This window comes from Crinia signifera, chromosome 6 (genome assembly GCF_055691185.1).
Source record: "Crinia signifera chromosome 6, ASM5569118v1, whole genome shotgun sequence".
In the NCBI taxonomy this organism is placed as follows: domain Eukaryota; kingdom Metazoa; phylum Chordata; class Amphibia; order Anura; family Myobatrachidae; genus Crinia; species Crinia signifera.
In genome coordinates this window covers 133,997,563-134,024,495 of record NC_139222.1, presented here as the reverse complement: position 1 = coordinate 134,024,495, position 26,933 = coordinate 133,997,563, and the positions used below count along the sequence as shown (strand labels likewise).

Below are 26,933 nucleotides of genomic sequence, written 5' to 3'. Positions count from 1 at the left end.
TGGAATGTCATAATGCATATCATATTTAAAATATTTTTTTAAATATACTTACCTCAGCCCCTGATGGTTATACTTACCTCAGCCCCTGATGGTTCTGCAGCATCCACAGTGTCCCCGGACATCCACACCGGCCTTCAGGATCCTCTTCAGCAGTCCCAGGGGTGCATTTTGCGAGGTTACAGGCATGCCGGTGACGTCACCGGCGCACCCGCGCATTCGATCCTGAAGCCCGCCGTGGATGCCGGGGATGTGGTAAGTATGAAAAAAGGGACAAGGGTGGGGGGGGGGGTACAAAATATTCTGAAAAACCACGTTTTTTGGATATACAGATAAGGGATACTCAACCTGTATATACAGTAGCTTTACAAATAGTGAATATTAAATAGAGGACAAGCATAATTTATGTCGCTCCCATGTTTGGCAAGTAACTTCATTTGTTTGTCCAGCAGAACAAGTGCATAACTGTAGATGTAAAAATGTGTGATGGTTTGATCTGTAAATGCATTTTAGACTAAGAAAAGAATAGCAATAATAGGATACAAAGGTTGTGTTTGCATAGTTCTTTTCTTGGATTTCTTATCAGCAATGCAGGTATATAGTAGTGTGCTTTTATAGGGAAGGAGGAGCTGAAGTGCCAGATATATAAGGGGTTATACACGCAGTACATGTGTTTCTGCTGTCCGTTTTGTGCATTCTGTTCAGGTCCATATTCACCTGCTCCCTAGTAGAAGCCAACCATGTCCTACAACACAGTCACATACAAAAGGCTGGCCTCTGTAGATCGAGCACCAACTTTAAGTGGAGGAAACTACAGCAAAGTAGTTTCCACCAGATATGCCGGCAGTGTCTACGGTGGTGCTGGTGGATATGGCACTAAAATTTCAAGCAGCTCAGGTTATGGTGGTGGCTTGGGTAGTAGCCTCAGTAAACTTCAAATTAGCACCAATAATGATGTCCTACTCAACGGAAATGAGAAACAGACAATGCAGAACCTGAATGACCGTCTTGCTTCGTACCTGGAGAAAGTACGATCTCTGGAGACCTCCAATGCTCAGATAGAAATCCAGATCAAGGATTGGTACAGTAAGAATTCTGGCAGTGTGGAGCGTGACTATCAAAACTACTACAAACTAATTGAAGAACTGAAGGACCAGGTGAGTCACTGATGTTTAATGTCATTAAGTTCCTAAAACCATTTTTTTTTTTTAAATCTACAATTAATAATTTACTTTACAATTAAATGTAAACACTAGCCACCCACTTAGTCTTTATGTATGTAGACAACAATAGATACATTTCATGTAACAAAGGCAGTCTTTTCATGTTGTATTGGTTTTGGCAGAACCCTACTCAGTTACAGGATAAACAATATGAATAATTACTTCATGCATTAACAGTATTTCAGCACAGTGGTGACTAAGAATAACTGAAATTTGTAATAATTCTCCTTTTATAGGAACAGCTTAGAACTGGAAAGTTCCAATCCAGTTTTCCACATAAACTTTTTTTCATTAACATAAGTGTAGCGAGTGCTCTTCACTTCTCATATCTGATTTGTATAAAACTGTAATAGACCCAACATCTTAAACACTTGTGAATATGGGCAATGTCTTATAAAAGAGTGCACAGGACTATTTTCTCCATGTATTACTGAAAACAATAATAATTGTACCTACAGTATTCATCATACAGTATGTTGTAGGAGAGTGCAAAATCTACAGCCACTTTGTGTCTGAAAAAAAGAATGCATTTATTAAGTTTTATTACCCGAGTATAGCTGAACATGAGGAGCTGTTATCTAAGTATGAAGACCTGGTTCTGACTTGGGAATAAAGTAAGATAAAGTTAAAAAAAAAAAGCAAAAAACTCTACAGTAGTTAACACTGTGCTGCACTGCAGATGAGGTAGATGTAACATGTGCAGAGTGACTTAGATATGAGAGAGGAATGTACAGACTCAAATTTAAGGGGTAAATTGTGCAGAATTTCCAACCAACCTATCAGCTCCTACCTGTCATTTTTTTAAACACAGCCTGTGACATGGCAGGGAGGAGCTGATTGGCTAATGGTTTATCACTCTCCATTTTATCACTTGTCAAGCTTAGTACATCTTGCCCAGTAAGACATCATTGTACACGTTGCTGTTCCTAGTGTCTTTCCTGGAATAGTCTCTTGGGGCGAGATGTACTAAGCCTTGAAAAGTGATAAAATGGAGAGTGATAAACCACAAATCAGCTCCTACCTGCCATTTTTCAAACACAGCCTGTGACATGGCAGGTAGAAGCTGATTGGCTAGAGCTTTATCACTCTCCATTTTATCACTTTTCAAGCTTAGTACATCTGGCCCTTAATGTCAATGTACAAAGGGTGTGGCTGTATACGGACAATTTACCTGCACTAAACCTCATTTCCTCCCACTAACCATTTCTCATCTTGTATAATGTGAAAACAAACCCAGAACATTCTCCTTCCAGTGTCAGTTATTGTTTTATATAATACCTACAAAAGCAGCTATTATATAAATATATTTATTCCATTCTGCACATACTGTATACAAAAGTAATGTTATTTCCAAAGGACCAGGCTGTTTATATTTATTAAATATTCATGTGAGGAAAATGTTGCAACGGGTTATAAATAGAGATAATATCACTGATGACAAGTTTCCAATTGACACTGTGTAAATATCCCGATATGACTTATTTATAAATGTAAAAAATACTATTTCTCTTTTACCAGAAGCGGATTACTGCTTCAGTATAGGTACCTACAGACGCCACCCCGCACCATGGATAGTGGTGCACATGTGTTAGAGACGCTTGCACGCCCCATTCCAAGAAATGGACGAATGTAATTAAAATCAGTTAAATTAGCTAAGGTGCTAATACATTATTTTGACCTATCTTAGCACAGGACTATATATGAACAAATGAAGGATACTGAAGTGAAGAGATGAATGAAATAAATGAGGAACTAGAGTTGAGATGGCTCAGTGTAATATAATTAACTATAGCCACCAATCAGCAGCTGTTCTGGCTATATCCCAGAAAATCAGGACATTACGAATGAAATCGGAAATTGAACCACCAGTATTCAGTTTTACGTCACAGTATGATAACAAAACTGTTGTACACTATAATACCCCTAATCCAACCTTTACACCATAAGCTATTTACATTGATGATTATTAGGGTAACTTTAAGTACAATCATTTCCTTTGCAAGGTCCTGTGGGATTACTATTTTCACAACATATACTGGGCCAGATGCACTAAGCTTCAAAAGTGATAAAATGGAGAGTGATAAACAGCCAGCCAATCAGCTCCTACCTGCCATGTCACTGAATGTGTTTAAAAAATATCAGGCAGGAGCTGATTGGTTGGTTGTTTAGCCCTCTCCATTTTATCACTTTTGAAGCTTATACATCTAGGCCAGTAAACGCATAATCACTGTTGCCCACGAGTCCTTTGAACTGAATTGGCAGGTTGTAATAGCACAGGCATATAAATGTGTCCTTAAACATCTAGGGGGAAACTTGCTAAGATAAGAGTGCTAGTTCACATTAGATGTTGCTATGGGCAACAACAGTGGCAGTTGCAGAGTTGCAGAGCTGCAGCACAATCCAAAATTCAGTTAGGGGAGTCCCACCAACTACCTCCACAAACACCACAGTCCAGGACTCACTGGGAGGTGTGGCTCCCCTATTTGAATTTTGGACAGTGGTGCAGTCCCTCCTTTGCAACTGACACTGGCAATTAAGTCCAGGAACAGAGCAACTTGTCCCTGGAATGGGTCATATTGGGAGGTATGGGCAACCAATCAAATAATATCTATTATCTTCTAGTAGGTGCAAAATAAATAAGAAGTAGATTCTGATTGGTTGCCTATAGCAACATCCCATGTGAAATAGATCACCCATCTTATTAAACCCCCCCCCCCCCCCCCCCCCCCCGTATCCAAATGTGCAGAGGGATGCTTAAAGCAATTTAGTGGCTCCAAGAGGTGAAGCGTACCATCTATTTCTTTGCATTTTTTTAAATCTTTTTTTGTATAGCAGACACAGCAAAACACAACTCACAGTGTGCTAGAATGCTGGGCTGTGACTTTAACTGCCCAGAAATTAATTTTAAACATGTACAAAACATGACCAGGGCTATTCAATTGGATTCCAAAATTCCCCCGCTAGCTTTGCTTCTGCCCCTTAAAGTATCGTTTTAACATGGCATTAACGGGCACTTGCCCAAATATGCAATTTGGCATAAAAAAGCAAACATTTTTGCTACAAATAAGATTATTATACTATATTATAAAATACTGTGATGTTGAAAATGAGTTTTCTGCAATTGCATCCTTAATTATCTTACTTTCAACACAAGAATTTTATACAGTAAGTCTATTTAAGCCAAGCAATAGTTCATATTCACTTACATCCCTCTTACTACTTACAGTACGGATTCATTATGTAGACAACAACATTGTCGTCAGTCAGTAATTCTACAAAGTCAAAATGTTGACACATGAAATGGTGATCCAGTCAAAATGGTGACACATGAAATGACTAAACAGTCAACAATATACATTTTCGGTTATGGGGTTAGAGATATGGGTTACAATGATGGTTATTTGTTAGACTGTAAAATAGGTATCAACACGAAGGTCTTGTTGATATTTTACCAGTGTTAATATTTTTCATGTCAATATTGCGTGCTTGTTGACATTTTTTATAGTATACAATTATTTCATGCTAAGATCATTTCAGCTCGCTACCACCAGGGAAAAAAGCCCATATGAGCCCTCATAATGGACATTTTGCGTTGTACCCATATGCCACAATGGGCATGTACAAAAAAAAGATTAATTGAATATCGTCTCCCCCTGGCTTACCTCCTGGACCCGGTAAGTAAACTCCTCCTCTCCCTAGCAACGCAGCCGGACATCCTTTTGGCTGCAGGGGGGAGGAGGAGGCACCGGGGACAGCCTGCTTAGGAGGAGGTGCCCAGGGATGTGACTCCCGCATATCATACCACAGGTATCACGGGGGCCTCTGACACTGCACTGCGATGCTAGTCGCATATGTTAATACATATGCACTAGCATCGCTTTGGTCAGGCGGCGAGGGGCAGCGATGTATTTTAATACATCCCGCCCTTACTCTGTAGACATATTGGGGGAAATTTACTAAAGGAAATTTGTAAAATATAGGTGTATTTGTATCCAGAAATACACTTAGGGGGTTATTCTAGTTCATTCTTTCTGACAAAATCCTTCTTAGATGGACAAAACCATGTGCACTGCGGGTGGGGCAGATGTAACATGTGCAGAGAGAATTAGATTTGGGTGGGGTTTTACTTCAAAGTGAGAGCTATATTGCAGTGTAAAATCATGCAGTCAGTATTTTCCCTGCACAGAAACAAAATAATTCACCCAAATCTAATTCTCTCTGCACATGTTACATCTGCCCCCCTGCAGTGCACATGGTTTTGTCTATGTAAGAAGGATTTTGTCAGAAAGAATGAACTAGAATAAACCCCTTAGTTTTGACATTTACTATCCCCAAAATACGGCAATTCATATTCGTATTGATAGCACATCAATATGAATACGAATTGCCGTATTTTGGGGATAGTAAATGTCAAAACTAAGTGTATTTCTGGATACAAATACACCTATATTTTACAAATTTCCTTTAGTAAATTTCCCCCATTGTACCTGTTGACATTATGATGTCTAGATAGTTAATTTTTCCATTTTGAATGTTGACAAAACATACAGTATCCCTCATTTATGTGCCGAAAGAGGGGAACAAGCTGCGCAATGGGTACCTAGACACAGGTGCAGGAGTTAGGGAGAATTGTACTTCTCCAGGCTGCACCGCCAGCAGCAGCTACATATAATAGCGACCACTGTGGTTCGGAATCCCAACTGTCGGAGTGTCATACCACACCCGTTTCATAAGGCGTACTTTATTTTTTGTATCAATGTTTTCTATTTCCTCCTCCATTTCAAGGTAGATAGATGAATAGATACAAAAGATAGATAGGCAGACAGGCAGATTGATTGATCGATAGATAATTTTTCAGAAATTAGCTATAATCAATGAGTTCTAGTCTTATCGCTGCAAAGTTAAAAAGGGGAATTTATGTATAATTCATGAGAATATAAGTAACCAGAGAGTTTTGTTATCTATAGCACTTGATCTATGATCTTGTGCATTTGCATGTTCAAAACACTCTTTGGAACTGGGTTCTTATAATCTAAATAATAATTTACAGTAGTGAGTTCATTATACCACATATAATTCATTGATAAATAGGTCCACCCTTATAAAGACTGAATAAAAAAAAGTTAGTTGTACAGTAATTGAAATATTACCAGCAAAAACATACTGTAAAAAGCAGTGATGAAGTTACAGTATGAAAGACTTGCATGGTTCCACTCTAGTATACCATTTTTGCTACCAGTGGTGATGCGACGAGGGGCAGATCTATCAAAGTTTAGAGAAAGAGGAAGTGGTGAGAAAAGTACCAACCAATCAGCACAAAACTGTCATTTTAAAGTCTGTGTTTGAAAAAAAATTAGACTGTATAGTATACAACTGGCGCTTCGCCCTGTTTGCCCAAAATATAGATGTATATACCAAATGGTAGACAATTATTATATACCGATATACACACAGATAGAAAATTCACAGGATGATTATCTATAGTATATCTCCCATGTGTACAGGGTTCGAGCAGCGTGTAAGAGAGGAATTGCCTATTCCTAATGTATAGACAAAGAGATAGGGGTATATATACATGCGCTGGAAACAATGTAAAGATGGAGCCGCCTTGTCTTTGCAGGGGATGACGGCAGAATCGCCAGCCACCATCCCCCGCCAGCCGCCATCTGTGCGCGCGTCCCCTTCCGACGGCGCTTCCTCCGGGTCCCCGCCGCCTCCCCTAACCCTGTCCGTCTCCCTGAAGCGGAAACTGAGACGCATGTGCGTGTAAGACACACGTGCGTCTCAGTCAGATGGAGCACGGGCTGCTGGCGGATCGTCAGCGGAGACAGTCTGGCGATTCGCCAGCAAGAGGGAGCCCGGCTCCATCTGTATGTAAAAAAATTGTAAGAATTTATTAACCACTTAGATTGCACTGGCCAGTGCTATTCAACATTAAAAATCACACCTACAATATAGATGGAAACACATTTTTGGCTGTCCAACAGTTGGTTGTGAGTTCTAGCCAATATGAAACTCTCTATGGTAGTAATATCTGGGGATTTTTAGTCACCAAGAGTCGTTCTAAATGTCCAATGTCTGGCCAGACCAAGAGGAAAAAATGAAAAAAAGTCCAAAAAAATGCAATAAAAAGAGTAAAAAGATTAAAAAGTATATAAAATGGGGGAATGGAGTCCCGGACTGCTGCTGACCTACTGCTAGTGCAGTGGTAAATTGAGGATGTAAAGTACTTGCTTTTTAAGGGCAGGCAGATGTGGGATCCTTTTCTGGAGCTCCAGAAGGTATGGTGAGGATATTTAAAAGCTGTATGACGCGTTTCTCCACCTCCTATAAGGTGTCAGCAGCTTCATCAGATATCATATGCATAGAGGGTCGACAGTAATTAGGTCGACAGTCAATAGGTTGATATACCGTTCCTGGGGACATCATTATTGCGTATGCCCAAATCACCAGAACAACGAGAGTATATTTAATGGTACTAGGGGTGTTACCCTGGATCCAGAAGCCTGTGTGAACTGTACACCTTGCTCCAGTTTTAGATATGTCAATGGGCCTTATTCAGACCTGCTTGTTGGGCTGTGAGTGTTCTGAGCCCAGCAAGCAGCAAGATTCCACTACGCCGAACTCATGCCCCACCAACCTCCCACTCCCCTGTGCACTGCTGCAAATGCTTATATAGCCATGCACACGAGGGGAGGGGGGGGGGGAATCATTTACCATCAAAAGATTCCCGCCCCTGCTGCAGCGCCTGCTTCAGCTTTGCAAAGACCTTGGGGAGAAGGAGGCTGCTGATGACATCAGAGGCCCTTCTTCCCAATGGCTGGGGAACACATAAATTTTATGGAAAATGCCATTGGCATGCCCCCAAACATCCGCAGGGTGTCAATATCTCCTCGAGCAGCGAGCAAAGGCTAGCCTTCGCTCATTACACGATTTCGCAGCTCAGTTAATGGGTTTGAATCAGACACAGGCCCTTATTCAGATCTAATCGATGTACAAATTTGTTCTCAAAATGGGCAAAACCAAGTGCACTGCAGATGTAACATCAGTGGCAAATGCAGGATTTTCATGGGGGGGAAACAGCATAAAAATATTTACCTTTACAAAGCTCCTAGAGGTGGACCGAAACGTTGATCCTTTACCCTGCCGTGTTGCCTGATTAAAAATATCTGCCCTGAATTAAGACTGGTGAGTGACTCCACTTTGCAAACTATTTTATATATATATATATATATATATATATATATATACATACATACATACATACATACATACATACACACACAGGATATGACTGTTGAGGGGGATTACACTGGGCTTTTACTCTTATTTTACATGCATATACACATACACACATAGCATACCTACACACATACATATTTACACACATACAAATGCATACACACAGTACACAATTTATAAATACAGACACCCCACCTCAATAACACAAAAACATCCCCCTCCCTGCCCCTGCACAGCCACATGCTGTTTACCTGCCCCTATCCCCCTCCCTCCGGTACAGAAAGCGACCTTTCTTTTAGAACTGTAGCCAGGGATCAGCCACTGCCCCCGGCATTCATCCTGCCTCCGGCTCCTGCAGGACCCGGCATAGCAGGCCACTGACTGCATCACGTACCTGCGACCCCCATGGCGCCGGCTCCCCCTTCCTTGCCTGCCGCTGCCGCCGCCGATGTCCCGCCGTTGCTTCCATGGGACACTCAGAAGCCTGCCTCTGCCAATGCCGACATTACGCTGCTGCTTCCACTGGACACTCAGAAGCAGCAGCGGGCAGGAGGTCAGCAGCCCACTAAAAAAAAAAAAACTTGGCCTGTCTGGGGGGTTTCTTTGCAACCAGAAACCCCCTCTGCGTGCGCCACTGAACATGTATAGAGAGAGTTAGATTTGTCTAAATTATTTTGTTTCTGTGCTAAATACTGGCTGCATTATTTTTACACTGCAGTTTAGATTTCAGTTTCAACACACCTAACCCAAATGTAACTCTCTCTGCACATGTTACATGTGCCCTATCTGCAGTGCATATGGTTATGTCCATCCTGAGAACAAATTGTACTGCGATCAGATCTGAATAAGGGCCACAATGTGTACAGATCAAAAACATGCAAGATTTTTTAGCAGTATTAACTTGCATGCAACTCAGCATTAGGGCCAGATGTATCAAGCTTCAAAAAGTGATAAAGCCGGGAGTGATAAATAATCAGCCAATCAGCTCCTGACTGTCATTATTCAGACCCAGTCTATAACATAAAAGTTAGGAGCTGATTGGCTGGCGGGTTTATCACTCTCCATTTGATCACTTTTTGAAGCTTGATACATCTGGCCCTTAGTCTCCTAGTAGTGCACTTGGAAAATAACTCCATATACAGTATGTTCAAATGTGTTGACTGTCGACATGAATTTACAATCTGCAATGAAAGCATAACTTTGACACACAGACATTTGAAAAATAATAGGCAGTCAAAATTGCAAAGTGTTTGGTCACCGTGAAATAGCTGCCATACGGATGTGCCTGTTTAACGTATATGACACCAGGCAGAAATGTATTGGTTAAAGTATAACTTCTCTTCCTCCACACCCAACAGTCACACACCTTGTTCTTTAGAGTTATTTTACCATATATGGACATGAAACACCACAGTGTTGCTGAAACCAATTTGACATACAGTGAAGTACTGTATACACTATGTAACTTACAAGAATATTTACCTTAACGTATGACATCATTTACCAGGCACACAGTGGCCTGCTCCTTCTTTACTTAGTTGTATTCCATTTGAAACTTGCATGAGATTTTGCAGTATGTCTTTTGTTCTTTTATTCATTTATTCTGTGAGGTAAAATTACTGTTCCAATTAAGTTCCAAGTAATATCAGTAAAGGTAGATACATCAATTCTTTAGTTTATTCACTATGGTTGTGTGAAAAGAAATGGACCAACCTTCTCTTTAAAAATGTCAACTGTACTCTGTAATGACATGTTTTTCTATACACCATACAATACCGTACATTGAATAGGGAATAACACTTAAATGACTGATATCTCCCATATAGAATGACATACTGCAGATGTAGTTACTGACATTGCATGACAAACACAAAAATTGGAAAAATGAAGATTTTGCACTTTGATATATGATCAAACACAGACAAATAATAAGACGTCAGAATACAAAGAGCTGAATGATTAAGGGAGGGAGCCATCACTGTGAAAAGAGCATTGTATGAGGAAACCTTAGTAATATTAGAGAAGTATTAGCGCACCCTTCCACACCTCAGCCCAGATCAGACATAAATAACTAAAAGAAAACTTAACAAAGAAATCATTGTCATTAGTCAATCCATTGATAAGTTATGTTCTATAACTGGTGTCTGCCAGCTTTTTAAGTGTTAGGCAAATATAATTTATTTCTGGCAAGGGAATTTGTTCTGTTATTAGGGCACGCTCACTTGCTTCCTACAGTAAGGGAGACACTTTCTCTTTAATCAATAAACCGCTTTCTAATTAAACAAATAATTACGCTTCTGTTTACTTCTGAAGCAAAGCTCTAAGATGCCGACTAATATTAAGAGCTGGAAAACCTACTGACGCCTATTAATGAAACGTATGGTTCACAGTTGCCTAATTTTTATCTAGAAAATAGATTCATACTTTTAGTCTGTTTTAGCATTATCTTGCACCTTCACATAGGCATTTTTCTCATTTTGAAATTTTTGCTTTCTCTTAATGGGTGGTATTCAATTGTTATATTGCGCCCATGTACAGTGATGGAAGATCATGGGGCGATATTTAATTTATCTAGCTTTTGTGTATATTGCGCTCATTATAGTCAGGTTTAGCCACGCACTTGTGTATTTCAGCCAGCTGTTCCATTCGTCAGTTTTAGAACCACAGAGTCTTCCTATTAGAAAATGAATGATGTCTATGAGGAACACATCCTCATTGTACTTATTGCAGGTGGCAGCTGTGGAACTTCTAAAACATGGGTCTTCAAACGGCGGCCCTCCAGATGTTGTGAAACTACAAATCCCAGCATGCCTTGCCACAGTTTTAACACTTCCTTATAGCAAAACTGTGGCAAGGCATGCTGGGATTTGTAGTTTCACAACATCTGAGGGGACGCAGTTTGAAGACCCATGTTCTAAAATGTGAGCTCCACACTTTCACTTGAGGGTCTGAAAAGCTAGGGTACCAAGTAGCCTTAGACCAGCCCTGATTTCAGCTTACAACCCCAGGGGATAGCACGCTGAAATGCTGGTTAAAAACAATTGAATACCACCCAATATGATGTATTTTGCAGATACACCTACTGGCTTTAAGCTTATTACAATCTTATACTTTCTGGCTTATTGCTATATAAATATGAATATGTATATAAAAAAAAACATAAATGACAATAATCAGAATATATATTGTGAAAAGAAGACAGACTTTTTAAATATAAAACAGTGGCGTAACTACTGTAAGGCAGCCCCAGCTGCCGCTAGGGGGAGCAAGCCACAGTGGGGTCTGTGTGGGCGCCAGAACCCGCTCGATGCACTGATATACTGCTGCTTGCCGTTGCCCACTGGCTGAGCAACGGAGGCCAGTTAGCCACAGTGCGGGTGCGGCCATGGCAGAGATGACAAATCCCTCCACTGATTCAATTGACTGTACACAGAGCTGGCTATTAGCTACTGTGTACAGGATGGGCGGGCGGACGGGCGTGCTAGGGCAGCCTGGGGTGCGTCGGAGCCAAGGGAAGCAGAGGTGTATGCTGGTCTCTCTTTCTCTATCCTGCTTCAGCTTCTCCGTTATGCACATCACACGCTGGAGAGGAGTCCGGGTGAGGGGGGGGGGGGCACAAATTTTTTGGCAGGGAGGAGCAAAATTTATAGTTACAGCACTGATATAAAATATATAAAATGTTGCACAATCAGCGGGGACGCCAATGATACTAAGGTTGATAAGTACGGTACATTTTAGGATTCCTAGACCACTTAAAATGTAGCATGTAAGATAAAAACATATACTGTATAACATTTTGGAAGAAAAGCAAAAAGCATTTAAAAATGTTATGATTTCACAGATTGTTGCTTACCCCTACACAGATTAGCTCAAGCAGGGGTAAGCAACTACCGTTCTCGAAAGCTACCAACAGTTGGCGTTTACCAGGCCACCTAAATGGTACACAGGTGCACTCATTACTGTAACATTTTGAAAGATCCATAGGTGGTGCTAATTACTTCACTAGTGATTCTGCGAGGAGACATGGAAAATGTTCACTGTTGGTAGCTCTCGAGGACTGGAGTTGCATAGGGATGTTTTTACAACAGAGTAGGTCCCTGGACAAAGCAATGAACAGAGGCCCATACCGGTGGCAGCTGTGTTATCCTGGGGGGGGGGGGGGGGGGGGGGGGAATACTATCGCCGTTGGCTTAGGTTGGGGGAGTTGGTACAAACAGCATTGTATAAGATGTCAAGGGGGGCTGTTGGCAGTGCCCTTCCACTTGGCTGTCCCAAATGGATCTTTCTGGGTCCTTCGGCTCCCAGCTCCCATTGGCAGATACAGAATAGTCCTCCTTGGAATCCTGGGACTCTTGGGGCCCATGGAGCTCACTGGAAGAGATTTATTTATTTATTTACAGCTTCTTATGTAGAGCAGCAGATTCCGTTGCGCTTTACAATTGTAGACAATGATAAAACAAACTGGGTAACATACAGATTTGAAAGTAGGAGGGCCCTGCTGCAAGCTTACAATCTATAGATTGTAGGGATGGCTTCCTGTACAATTTGGGGGTATAATGGCATTCTGCTTACATGGAACCAATAGCAAGGCAAATTTACATTTCCCATTTTACTAATGTTAATAACAGTATCCGACATACAGATGCGGGTTGTGTGACTGAAACAAAAGCTGTTAAGCCATTGACACTTTGACATAAATAGCCTATCTTTACAATACAAAAACAAAGTTTTACCATTAACTGGGTTTTCTTTTTTTCCAGATTCTGAATTCCTCCCTGGACAATGCACGGATCCTGTTGCAGATAGACAATGCTAAGTTGGCAGCAGAGGACTTCAGACTCAAGTAAGCACGCCACCTACAGAATAGTATGTGGTCATTAGATCGACAGTGAAAAGGTCGACCACTATTGGTCGACAGTTTAAAGGTCAACAAATGAAAAGGGTTGACATGCATAAGGTGGACCTGGTCAAAAGGTAGACACAAGCAAAAGGTCACCATGAAAACGGTCGACATGTAAATTGATCGACATGAGTTTTTCATGATTTTTCTTAAAGCGATACGTTCATACTTTACCATCCAGGTGGGTATAGAGAAAGAATATAATAGTGTGCCAAGAGCAACAAGGCACCATGCCTATAGCATGGAAACCGCAGCGAGCCATCTGAGGGGCAGGTTACACTTATATGGTGTCCATGTCAACCTACGTCAACATAGAATCCAAAAAAGTGAAAAACCCATGTCGACCTTTTCCCATGTCGACCTTTTATTTGTGTTAACCTGACAATACCAACCTAATGCTTGTCGACGTGTTTTATGTGTCAACCTTTTGACTGTTGACCAATAGTGGTCAACCATTTGATTGTCAACTTAGACACTGACGACCTAATGACCCACGCCCTTACAGGAAATGATGTGTACATATGCTACTGTTACCCAGCATGATTATATTCAGTACTGCTAAGTAACCCATTACGTCATAATCCATTACTGTAATTATCTGAGGATATTCTCAGTAAAAAATTGCTCCTCTGGAACAAATACATATAAGACATACCCAGAACAGTGAATAAATGCATATATAAGCATATACGTTTCCATGTAGCATTATCTTCAGAGTAGTTATTTTAAATAATTTATGGATTGGTTACACAATTTGCAATAAACGGATGTGTGCTCCCAACTGACACAATACAGATGACGTTATATTATAGTTGCACAAACAGCTCAGATGTAGCTACAGGTTAAAGACCTGCAGTAGCTAGACCGTGCCCTATGGAGCCTGCAAACTAATCTTAACTCATAAAAGAAAACACCTACAAAGTACTCAGACCATTCATCTGATGACGTGTCTTATTTTCTGTGTGTCACAAACTCTGTGGCTGCTCCTTCTTGTACAGTACATGTCTGTCTGCTTCGAGTATCCCTGATCCAAAATATTTGGGGCCAGAAGAATTTTGGATAATGGATTATTCTGTATTTCAGAATATTTTTATACTTCAATAAGGTATTTTGAGGTAGCTTGCATTTATGTTTTTTAAACACATCAAACACATGAAATACGCGCAAAATATATTTTACTTGTGCATAGGTTTCAAAACATGAAACAAAGTTTGCGTACTTGTGTACACATATTTAGTGCCAGTTACATATCATGTCCTCAGTAGTGCCAGTTACAGTTGTCCCCAGTAGCGTCAGTTACATATCATGTCCCCAGTTGTGCCATTTGCATATCATGTCCTCAGTAGTGCCAGTTTCAGATGTCCCCAGTAGTGCCAGTTACATATCATGTCCTCAGTAGTGCCAGTTACATATCATGTCCTCAGTAGTGCCAGTTACATATCATGTCCTCAGTAGTGCCAGTTTCAGATGTTGCCAGTAGTGCCAGTTACATATCATGTCCCCAGTAGTGGCAGTTACATATAATGTCCTTAATAGTGCTGTTACAGATGCCCCCAGTAGTGCTTTTAGCAAGATAAACTATTTTTTGTTCACACAATTTTGAGGTCTGGCACTCCCAATAAAATATCCACTTGGGCAGGTGCCCTCACAGGGGGAATGATATATAGGCCCTTATTCAAATCTGATCGCAGTACAAATTTGTTCTCAAAATGGGCAAAACCATGTGCACTGCAGGTGGGGCAGATGTAACGTGCAGAGAGAGTTAGATTTGGCTGCGGTGTGTTGAAACTAAAATCTAAGTTGCAGTGTAAAAATAATGCAGCCAGTATTTACCCTGCACAGAAACAAAATAACTCACACAAATCTAACTCTCTCTGCACATGTTACATCTGCCCCACCTGCAGTGCACATGGTTTTGCCCATTTTGAGAACAAATTTGGGTACTTATGTAGTATCTGGGCTGCCGATTTTTTGATTGTATGCCTTAAGTTAAGGCATACAATCAGATGCGATGCGATGCGATATCGCATCGCATCGCATACGACCATGCGATGCGATGCGATATCGCATCGCATCGCATACGACCATGCGATGCGATGCGATGCGATGCGATGACCCGATTTTTCCATAGGATTCAATGTTAAAATGGACTGAGTCCATTTTAACATGGAATTCAATGGGAAAAAGGGGTCCTTTTCATACCCCTACTATCCAAGTGGGCATGGAGTTGGATATAAACCTGTGGCGAGCGTAGCGAGCCACCGAGCCCGAAGCGTGGCGAGCGAAGCGAGCCCCGCGAGGGGACGGTATTCTGTGTCCCCTCGCGGGGCTCGCTACGCTCGCCACGCTTCGGGCTCGGTGGCTCGCTACGCTCGCCACAGGTTTATATCCAACTCCATGCCCACTTGGATAGTAGGGGTATGAAAAGGACCCCTTTTCCCATTGAATTCTATGTTAAAATGGACAGAGTCCATTTTAACATTGAATCCTATGGAAAAATCGGGTCCATCGCATCGCATCGCATCGCATCGCATGCGATATGGTCGGGTGCGATGCGATGCGATGGACCCGATTTCAAAATCGGCAGCCCAGTTACTACATAAGTACCCAAATTTGTACTGCGATCAGATTTGAATAAGGGCCATAGTGCAGAGATGCGGCACTTGGTCTCTTTGAATAATACAACGTTAAGCAGAAATTGCTGGTTAAGACAACTTTTCATTTGTTTATTCAACTGTTTTCATGTCACAAATAAAGCAAACAAAATGACATACCTATATAGAAGTGAATCACCCATGTGCAGCGTTCAGCAGCAGCTGGGCGTGCGGTGTCCGGCAGCGTCAACTACTGATGACGTCACCATCCCGGCCAGGCTCCCTCTGCTGTTAGTGTACCATCACCATGACAACAAACTGGCAAACAACTGTGGAGCAAGAAATGCATTAATTTGAATGTATATATCATGCTATAAACAATATATCGTGCTTAAAACAATATATTCGGCAGGCAAAGGCATAAAGAATACTTTCATTAAAAAACCAATACCTCTCCTGAAATAAATACATATATATATGCATTTAACGGAAACAAGCATTTATTTATTAACAATTTCTTATATAGCGCATACATATTCCGCAGCGCTTTTACAGAGTATATATGAACATTCACATCAGTCCCTGCCCCAGTGGAGCTTACAATCTATATTCCCTACCACATGTACATGCACACAGACACATTCATTCTAGTGTAAATTTAGTTGGGAACCAATTAACCTACCAGTATATTTTTGGATTGTGGGTGGAACCAAAGTACCCAGAGGAAACCCACGCAAGTACGTGGAGAATATACAAACTCCGCACAGTTAGAGCCATGTTGGGGATTGAACCCATGACCTCAGTGCTGTGAGGCAGTAATGCTAACCATTACACCGTCCCAAGCATAAGAAAGGATTTAAAACTCCTACAGATATATAATAAAATGAAATGTCCTGTTAGAAGTTTAGTTGCTTAACTAATTATTTAATCTCATGATACTGTATAGAAAATGTTTTTTTTTTTTTTTGGTACTTATGTAGTATCTGGGCTGCCGATTTTTTGATTGTATGCCTTAAGTTAAGGCATACAATCAGATGCGATGCGATGCGATATCGCATCGCATCGCATCGCATCGCATCCGATATCGGATGCGATGACCCGATTTTTCCATAGGAATCAATGTTAAAATGATTCCTATGGAAAAATGGGTCCTTTTCATACCCCTACTATCCAAGTGGGCATGGAGTTGGATATAAACCTGTGGCGAGCGTAGCGAGCCACCGAGCCCGAAGCGTGGCGAGCGAAGCGAGCCCCGCGAGGGGACGGTATTCGTCCCCTCGCGGGGCTCGCTTCGCTCGCCACGCTTCGGGCTCGGTGGCTCGCTACGCTCGCCACAGGTTTATATCCAACTCCATGCCCACTTGGATAGTAGGGGTATGAAAAGGACCCATTTTTCCCATTGAATTCCATGTTAAAATGGACTCAGTCCATTTTAACATTGATTCCTATGGAAAAATCGGGTCATCGCATCGCATCGCATCGCATGGTCGCATGCGATGCGATGCGATCTCCCGATCCGACCCGATTTAGAAATCGGCAGCCCAGATACTACATAAGTACCTTTTTTTTTTTTTTAAATAATGTATTATAGATTTGAAACTGAACTGAGCCTGAGGATGGGTGTGGAACAAGACATTATGGGACTGCGTAAAGTAATTGATGATCTTAGCCTGGCCAAAGCAGACCTTGAGGTGCAGATTGAGTCCTTGCAAGAGGAGCTGGCCTATATCAAGAAGAACCATGCTGATGTGAGTTTACCAGAACATACAGTAAATTATACAGTGAAAACTATGAACTTTGTCTTGGTAAAACAAATTGCAGACATTATGCGGGTTGGGATCATTTGGTCTACACTGCAGCATGATGGTCGAAAGTCATTAGGTCGACACCATTAGGTCAACATGAGAAAAGGTTGAAATGGGTCTAGGTCGACATGGGAAAAGGTCAACATGTTCCTAGGTCAAAGGGTCATTAGTTCGACAGGTCATTAGTTCGACAATGTTTAGGTCGACAGTCAAAAGGTCGACATGGGGTTTTTAACTTTTTTTAACCTGGATGTCAACACAGTCGACATGGATGTCAACACAGTCGACATGCGCTCGCAGTGCGTCGGGCACAATATTTTATTTTCCCACCACGCCCTAGTGGATGGGTGGATGATAGGGTATGAAATACCGCCTGTCGGCACATGTCGGCTCAAAAAAAACCAGTGAAAAGCCCCATGTCGGCCTTTTGACTGTTGACCTAGACAATGTCGAACTAATGACCTGTCCAACTAACGACCTGTCGAACGAATGACCTTTTGACTTAGAACCATGTCAACCTTTTCCTATGTCGACCTAGACCCATTTGACCTTTTCCCATGTTGACATAATGGTGTCGACCTAGTGACTGTCGACCATCATGCTGTAGACCAAATGACCGCATCCCCATTATGCTACATAAGTGATCTCACTTACTGAGTGTCATTACAATATATGTCAAAAGCAGTCGCAGAACTCCCAGAGACATTGGAGTTTCCTACTGCTGGGCAACAAGCCCTGAAGGGGTACCTCCATCTTTGGCATGTACAGCAGCATTTGAGTTACTGCTGTCCTTCCCTGCAGTTCGGAAGCAGCACACCTGATGCAGCACTGGTCATCTGTAGCTGGGTCGGGAGCAGCCTTCGGTGGTCGCTGACGCCAACATAGAGCCTGCTGCTACCCATTCCCTGGCTTGTAGTGCCACAGGGGGTCTGTGTGTATGGCTTAACGTCCTGCTGGTAGTGCCACCGGAGTCTGTGGGGATATTTTTCTGAGCTCTCTGGTTCTCTGCTCTGGCTATCCTGGTCAACAGAAAGGACGTAGGTAAAACTTTGTTTGTCTCCGGACGACTTGGGAAAACCCAGGGCATAAGACATCCGAGACATTGAGACATTCCAAGATGAGTAGCATATTATATTTTTCATTACTTTTTGGATCTAGTGGTGCATAAACACTGAAATTGAAGGACAATGTCAGCATTCTCGACCTATGGGAACGACCAATCGTTCAGTGCATCGTTAGCGATGCGCATACCCGACGATCGTTAACGATGGTCTATGATCTTCCTGCATGCGGGAAGATCATAGACCAATCTTTTGTGTATCAAATCGTTCCATGTGTGCGCACGATGAACAATTAGATTCACTCCTGAATGATGTCAGATTGCTTCCGGCCTTTAGTCGCATCACAGACACCTCAAATAGCTGCCCAGTGTGCTAGAGACATTAGGCTGTGACAGTAACCACATAGGAGTTGGGCTTGCACATATATAAAGTTACAGATGAAACGCAATGGAATATGCCATGCACTCCCAGCATTTCATTGGGCACGCCTCCCGTTGTTTGTGGGCACACGCATGAAACGCAGGGGATCCACCCCAAGATGCTCATCCCCTGTTACTCAGGCTGTGAGCGCCTTGCAGATACAGAAATTTGCAGAAGGTGTTTGCAGCCAGGCCCTGCACATGGGAATTTTGGAAAATGTGCATGTGCAGTCCTCAAACCATCAGACAGCAGCTGAATTTTGACCTGTCGAACAGGCTGCATACAGATGTATAAATGTTGCACACCACATTGATCAGTGTATGCTCAAATTGTAATTTTGATGGTTCTATATTGTATACAGTATTTATGTGAATAAGGCACTCTGCTTGGCTTCGTGCCTTCTGCGTGGCTTCTGTCGAGAACCTGGTACACCAGAGGCCATTTGACACAATTGTACTGTAGCAATAGTAAAAAAAAGGACATATCTATATACTAAAAAATGAAAACTGCCAGAACAATCATGGATTTTTGTGTATTTGATTTGTATTGATGATGATAATGATGAGGATATGGGGTGGGGGGGAATCTATCAATAAAAAATACAGACGGCTCTAAAGTTAGAAACTGTTCTGCATATTATTGCCCCTAGATTTATTTCTGTATATCTGTGTACAGGAGGTTGGAGTTCTTCGCCAGCAAGTTGGAGGCACAGTCAGCGTAGAGTTGGATGCAGCCCCCTCTCTGGATCTAGCCAAGGTCTTGGCTGACATGCGAGTCCAATGTGAAACAGTAGTAGAAAAGATAAGGCAAGATGCCAGGGAACAATATGAAAGCCAGGTATGTATGCTGCACAGGCAGTAAGAATATGTGTGATCCTGAATAAAGGCCAAACTTCAACTATGAATGCATATTTTATTTTTCAATTGTCAAGCAAAATCAGCTTTTACAATACATAAAATCAGGGCTGTAATATGGCAACATTTATGGGGAATATAGCAATGCAGGCCCATTCTTCTGTGAGCCCTGATGCTAAACTTAAAAAAAGTCCTTGATCTGCATTTCTGTGCCTTGAGAAGGTGGGCAGACATTGTTGTGTCCCCTTAACGTTTGGAATCTATAACAGCTGAACCCCTACAGTGGAACAATTCAATGTACAAATAATTTACTGTATCAACTGACCCCTGAAAATAAATGATATATCTAGCTATAGTAAGAGGTACATATTTCAGATTATCAGCATTGCGCAGTTGGATAACCTATGCTAAACAATCCTTTATATTCTACTTAATGATGGCCATTAATAATAATAATAGGGCTTTCATTTCATAGGGTTGCATCAGCACTGGTTTTACCTATCATGTTGACCATAAATAATTATATTTGGTTTAGGACCACCAAAACAAGGATACACCGGATGTGTCTCATGGCACCTTAGAGTGCAGCCGGTTTGGGAACCACTGTCCTATAGCATAATGCAAGTTCCTTTATCATTCTAAATAGTATGCTGAACTGAGATACAACAGACTTACCGGTTCTATGTAACTACAGCTTACTCCAGGCCTGGTCGACCGGTGGCTCTCCAGCTGTTATTAAACTTCAGAACCCAGCATTCCTTTCCGCAGTTTTGCTATTAGGGAATTCTAACACTGTGGCAAGACAACAGCTGGAGAGCCGCAAGTTGGCTAGGCCTGGCTTACATGCTGCGCACAAAGAGACCCAGTACTGTAGGTTTGTATGGAAGAGCTGAATATAGAAAACTTTATGTCTACAAACATCTTAATACAAGTATACAAAATATAGTTATTCAATTTGCATGCGCAATATTTTTGTTTCTTTTTCTAGGTCGAAGTGATAACCACGGATATAACCAGGAATACGTCTGAGCTGGAACAACACAGAAGTGTACTTATAGAGCTACAACGCACCACACAAGGGCTGGAAATAGAGCTACAAGCAGAACAGAGCAAGGTAATATGTCACAATCAACATAACAACCATTGTCATTACTTCTAATATAAGTAATATACGGCAATAAGATCATATTAAAATATAGTGAATTGTTTCCAAAATGATTGTATAATTATGTTAAAATGTACTTATGTTGTACTACATTGTTTTCTATTGCTATCTTCATTGTGTGTACTAGTCAAGGGTCTTTTGGATGGACAGTACATAGTACTTCCAATAAAACCTAGTCCATCCTACTTTATAACACATCTGATGTATCTGTTTTTACCTGCAGAAAAATGCATTAAGCGCCACCCTTGAAAATATAAACGCTCAGTATGCTACAAAGCTGAACCAGATACAGGGATTTATAAGCAACATTGAAGCCCAGCTGCAGCAGATTCGATTGGACATAGGGCGTCAGACACAAGAGTACGAGGTTCTCCTGAACATCAAGATACGCCTGGAAATGGAGATAGAGACTTACCGTCGTCTACTAGAGGGGGAAGAGGCAATGTGAGTAAAGGTTTTTGTATGTAAAAACTAAACCAACCATTTCTAGCTATAGAGTAACTTTATTCCAAAGCACCACACATACAGCATGATTCAAGCTTGTTCAGAAGGGGCTGAATTTGTCCCCGTTCCAATGGTGGGGGGTCTGCTCATGCATGCATATCCCCTATGTGAATGTCTCCGGCGAGTATCACACTCAATGAGGCGTTCCCATGGGTAGGGGAGGGAGAAGGGCTGGGGGCGGCATCAGGGGAGGAATGCCCAACATTTTATAGGCGTCCCCATGAAAACACTGGACGTTCCCCTGGGAATGCAGGCAGTCCAATGCTTGCTCAGGGCGGGTTGGCTGACAGCACATGACGTCAGCATCCACCTCCTTTTTGGCGGTCTCTGACGGTAATAAAAGTAAATTCTGACTGACTTTTATAACCGAAGGGGAGAGAAATCTTTAGATGGTTGACGACCATTGAATTAATTCTCTCCCCTTGGACCACATGTGAGGGGATGTTCTTAGACACATTCCCTCACATGCTATCGAGGGGATGCCGGAGACGCTGGCGGCTGGGGGGGAGTTTGGCAGGGTGACACTGACCTGTTCGTTAGGCTGTGTAAATTGGGTTCAATATTCCCAGGACATACAGTATAAGGCCAGATGTATCAAACTTCAAAAACTGATGGAGTGGAGAGTGATAAACAACCAGCCAATCAGCTCTTGATTGTCATTTTTCAAACCCAGCCTGTAACATGGCAGTTTTTATGTGCACTACATAGGGTTACACTGGGCAAAATAGGCAATGCCTGGACAAGATGAGACATAGGGGGAAATTTACTAAAGGAAATTTGTAAAAAATAGGTGTATTTGTATCCAGAAATACACTTATTTTTTACATTTTCTATCCTGAAAATACGGCAATTCGTATTCGTATTGATAGCACATTTTTTTACAAATTTCCTTTAGTAAATTTCCCCCATAATGAGGGAGATAAAAAGTACTAGGCAATATCCTTGCTAAATCAGCAGAACCATGCATTGTTTATTCTGTCAAAGGATTACCGGGTGAAGCAGCCATGTTAGGGGCACTACATTGAGTAGCCAGGTAAGTATGGGTGCAAGATGGTTGAAATTCTTTTGAGATGATAGGGATTACTCCAGTAATCTTCAAAGAAGTTATATTTATTAATATACTTCAAGCAATAAACCAATTCAGTTTTTTTATGCAGTCACACTGGAATCCAAGCTGCTTAAGGCAAATTGGTTAGCTCAGCGCTGTTCAACAAAATGCTCTAAAATGACAGAAAATAGTATACCGAAACTAAATGATTATTTTGTAAAGCACAAAATAAGCAGGATTGTATTAGCAGAACAAATACATTTGTTACAAAATCATTACCAATACATTACAATGTCACATCACTCAAAAGTAAACATCTTCTCCAAATGTTTAACTCTTGCTCAATATAAATGTCTAGCTAATTTAACCAATTTGCTACCACACAATGCAAAACATTATTTTCAGTTCAGTGTACAGTAACTATACAGTATGTTTGCAGGGTAACAATTGAAGAGTCAATTAAAGTGACACTATCTTACATCCATTATGGGTCTCAATGGTAACTGCCAGTGTGCAGCACTTTTTTTTTCTTTGAGTCTAAGGGGGATAGCCTATTGTGCCTGATGCTGCCTGGTCATTATCGTGGTATCCAATTAGAGCCCATTTTTATCATCCGAAAATGGACCCGCCATCGGGCAAAAACTCAAGGGATTGGGAATAAGTCCTCAATCATCCAGCCGTACAGAGCATTGTCACAGTTGGGGAGTGTCCCAGAGGGAATGCCACCTCCCTCCATTTGTAATAGCTGCCTCCCGCCTGCCTCTAAAGGCCACCTCTGAGATAGTCCAATCCATGTGAAAGAAGGATCTGCCCTCTTCACTACAGTATAAAACATTGTGTGGTCAACCAGCACTCAAATAACAGAGTGTAGCTTTCAAATAAAAAGAGGAAATCCCTCCCCACCTCCCAAGAATTGCAGAATAATAGAATCCTTGATGTGTGGTGCTTCTTTGATGTTCATACTGTATATTCATGAAGAGAAACAAAGAATATTTCATGGTGTAGTATGATCTATATGATTAAACATTCCCCCTCAGGTGAGAGCACTCCTCTATAGACTGTGCAAAAATACAGGATAGTCCTACACACCTCATGGTTAGCATTGCACACCTTATTCACCCCTCTGGGGACTACGTTACCTTTTAATTATCCTCATAACAGAGATTTTGATCACTTGATATTAAACTTAGAAGGTAATGTGTTGGAGCAACAACCCAAGCAAGATATTTTCATACAGAAAACATCTTAATATCCCATCTTGCACAGCGGTTACCTTTTTATGTTCCCCACAAATGAGGATTAATCCACATAAATAGTATCCATGGAGGACAAACAGCTTATGTCTAGTTTTGTTTTTAGAAAAGTCCCAGGTGTAATGGAATGGCGAAATAGAATGTCTCTGCTTTATGCAGATGGACCATGCCAACTTCCATACAGATATATATGGGATGCAGTTAAAATCCCGGCGGTCGGGATCCCGGCATTCAGAATCCCGACGCCGGAATCCCGACCGCCGAAATCCCGACACATTCTCCCTCCGTGGGTGTCCACGACACCCCTGGAGGGAGAATAAATTAGTGTGCCGAGCGCAGCGAGGCACCGGGCCCGCTGCGTGGCGAGCGCAGCGAGCCCGCAAGGGGGGGCGATCCACGTCCCCCCCTTGTCGGGATATGGCTGTCGGGATTCCGGCTTCGGGATTCTGAACGCCGGGATCCCGACCGCCGGGATTCAGTACTGAATCCATATATATATATGCAGTAATAGTGTGTACACGTGGTGATTTTGACTATATACTGTAATTATAATCGACTCGCCATTGAATGTTCTTTTGCAACATGATGCAGATTCGATATTGATGCGTGCTCCCGTGTAGTGTAAATTGAATAGAAAAGTAGACTTGCCAGGCAATAATGGTATAATGGTGTGTACACATGGTGAGATCTGGTTTTCAATTTCATTTGGTCTATTTGATTTGTACTACTTGATTTCTCTACTGCTTTTCGATTTTCACTTTTTTGACCGATTTTTGCTATATAGTCTTGCCTGGCAAGTCTACTTTTCTATTTGATTTACAATACAGAGGAGCACGCATCGGGATCGAATTTGCTTCGAATGTAGCAAAACACATTTGATGGCCATATGATTTCGATTTGATGTCGATTCTATATGAACTACTGTATATACGGTAGTCAAAATCGAAGGGAAATCTAAAAGTAGTAGAGAAATCGAATAGTACAAATCAAATTGGCCAAATCAAGTTAAAAACCATGTCTCACCGTGTGTACACACCATTAAGCGTTAGATATCTTTTTGCAAAATAATAATAAATAATAATTTTGTACCTTACATGTACAGTTTTTTGCTTATTTATCGGTTCTTGCCTCTAAGCAGAAGGGTTGAAGGCAGACCAAATTGCATAACTCCCATACTTTCTATTAGCTGTGACTGAATAGATCAGCCCCAGCCCCAGCCTTCCCATTCTATTTATTGCATTCCACCTGCTAGGAAGAAGTTACACTAGAGGCTATTTTTCTACATTATCATGGGTAAGAAATAAGAATGGTATAGGTGTCATTTACTATAAGTCCTTGTATTTGATGAGCAGTACACAAATGCTTTTAGTTATATCTCCAGATATTTTACATATTACTATTTTTCATTTATTTTACAGGACACTGGAATTAGAAGAGAAGCTAAGAGGTAATATAATCAGAATTTATATGAATTTCCTCAAAGTAAACATGAAATAAAAATGTGCATAAATCAATTCCATTAGGAGGCCACCATAAAATTGGTAATCTAGCTCAAAAAAATATAATTAGAAAATGTTGCCTGGATTATGGGGGTTATTCTGATTCACTCGGAAAGGCACAATCACTCTCTAATGAAAAAATGAACTGCAGGTGGGGCTGATGTAACATGTGCAGATAGAGTTAGATTTGGGTGTGGGGTGTACTTCAAACTGATATCTATATTGCAGTGTAAAAATAAATCAGCCAGTACCCTGCACAGAAAGAATAAAACACCCAAATCGAACTCTCTCTGCACATGTTACATCAGCCCCACCAGCAGTACACATGGTTTTGTCCATTAGAGAGTGATTGTGCCTTTCCGAGTAAATCAGAATAACCCCCTATATGTAAATTGCACCAATACATAAGGCGCACATTATACAATTCTGCTCAAATAGAACCAAAGTTTAAAAATACAAAAATATAATTTCAAGCCACTGTATTTAATACCATTATCTATGTTTGTTTAGTTTTATTTCAAGCAAGGAGGTATAATGTATGAAATGTTTGTGAAGGGCTTAAATAGTACAGACTACATTTTGTAGCTTGTTGGGCCTGTTCCTTAGCCACCTCCATAAGACTTGTACTCAGGGCAGTAGAGAGCCTGGTCAAGCCCAGGTACTTTTCAGGGGGCCCAATTCTAAAAGACGTGGCCATCCACCCGTAGAATAAAATAGCATAGTAAGCACCTCTCTGGCCATACTACAGCCCAGCATACAGCAGAATGTGCTGGGTTGAGAAGAGTTGTTGCAATGGTTACAGCCAGACAATGCACTAATACAGAATGCTGGACCTCAAACTCTTCCTCTCATTCCAGAACAAAACAGAAGCAGAAAGATAAAGACTATTGTAGAAGAAATGATTGATGGAAAAGTTGTAACTACTGAAGTGAAAGAGATCGAAGAGAAGCTACCAAGTATATTCCAATAAAAATGATAAAGTCATGCAAATGCAATATTGAAAAGAAGACATATTTTTGATGAAGTTTTCCAAATAAAATGTCTTAAACCAACTGTCTGATTTTTTTTTTTTTTGTATGATAAGGAATTTGATACATACAGTAAGAGGTATTTTACTAAAGTTTCTAAAAATGAAAAGAGGGGATGTTGCCAATAGCAACCAATCAGATTCTGTCTATCAATTCTCTATGGCATCCTGCAAAGTGATAGACAGAATCTGATTGGTTGCTATGGGCAAGATCACCTCTTTTCATTTTTAGAAACTTTAGTAAATTTTTTCCATACTGTCAACATTGAGGGGAAACATAATAAAAAATCTAAATTAAAGAAGTTGACATTTTACAAAGTTTGATACATTTTCCCAATTGT

At 41.2% G+C, this 26,933-nt stretch overlaps 1 protein-coding gene across 1 annotated transcript; it reads left to right on the top strand.

Moving 5' to 3' along the window:
• Positions 1-737: 737 nt before the first annotated feature.
• On the top strand, positions 738-26,535 carry LOC146008212 (keratin, type I cytoskeletal 19-like). Its single transcript, XM_083147283.1, has 8 exons — positions 738-1,154; positions 13,223-13,305; positions 17,548-17,704; positions 19,918-20,079; positions 21,085-21,210; positions 21,485-21,705; positions 25,485-25,513; positions 26,423-26,535. The coding sequence occupies exons 1-8, from the start codon at positions 738-740 to the stop codon at positions 26,533-26,535; spliced, it is 1,308 nt and encodes a 435-aa protein (XP_083003409.1).
• The last annotated feature ends 398 nt before the right edge of the window (positions 26,536-26,933 follow it).

Excerpts from the sequence above, each read along its gene's own strand:
- LOC146008212 (XM_083147283.1), top strand. The coding sequence starts at position 738 with ATGTCCTACAACACAGTCACATACAAAAGGCTGGCCTCTGTAGATCGA. Across the intron at positions 13,306-17,547 it reads GCAGAGGACTTCAGACTCAA|ATTTGAAACTGAACTGAGCC; the intron begins GTAAGCACGCCA and ends AATGTATTATAG. Across the intron at positions 17,705-19,917 it reads TCAAGAAGAACCATGCTGAT|GAGGTTGGAGTTCTTCGCCA; the intron begins GTGAGTTTACCA and ends ATCTGTGTACAG.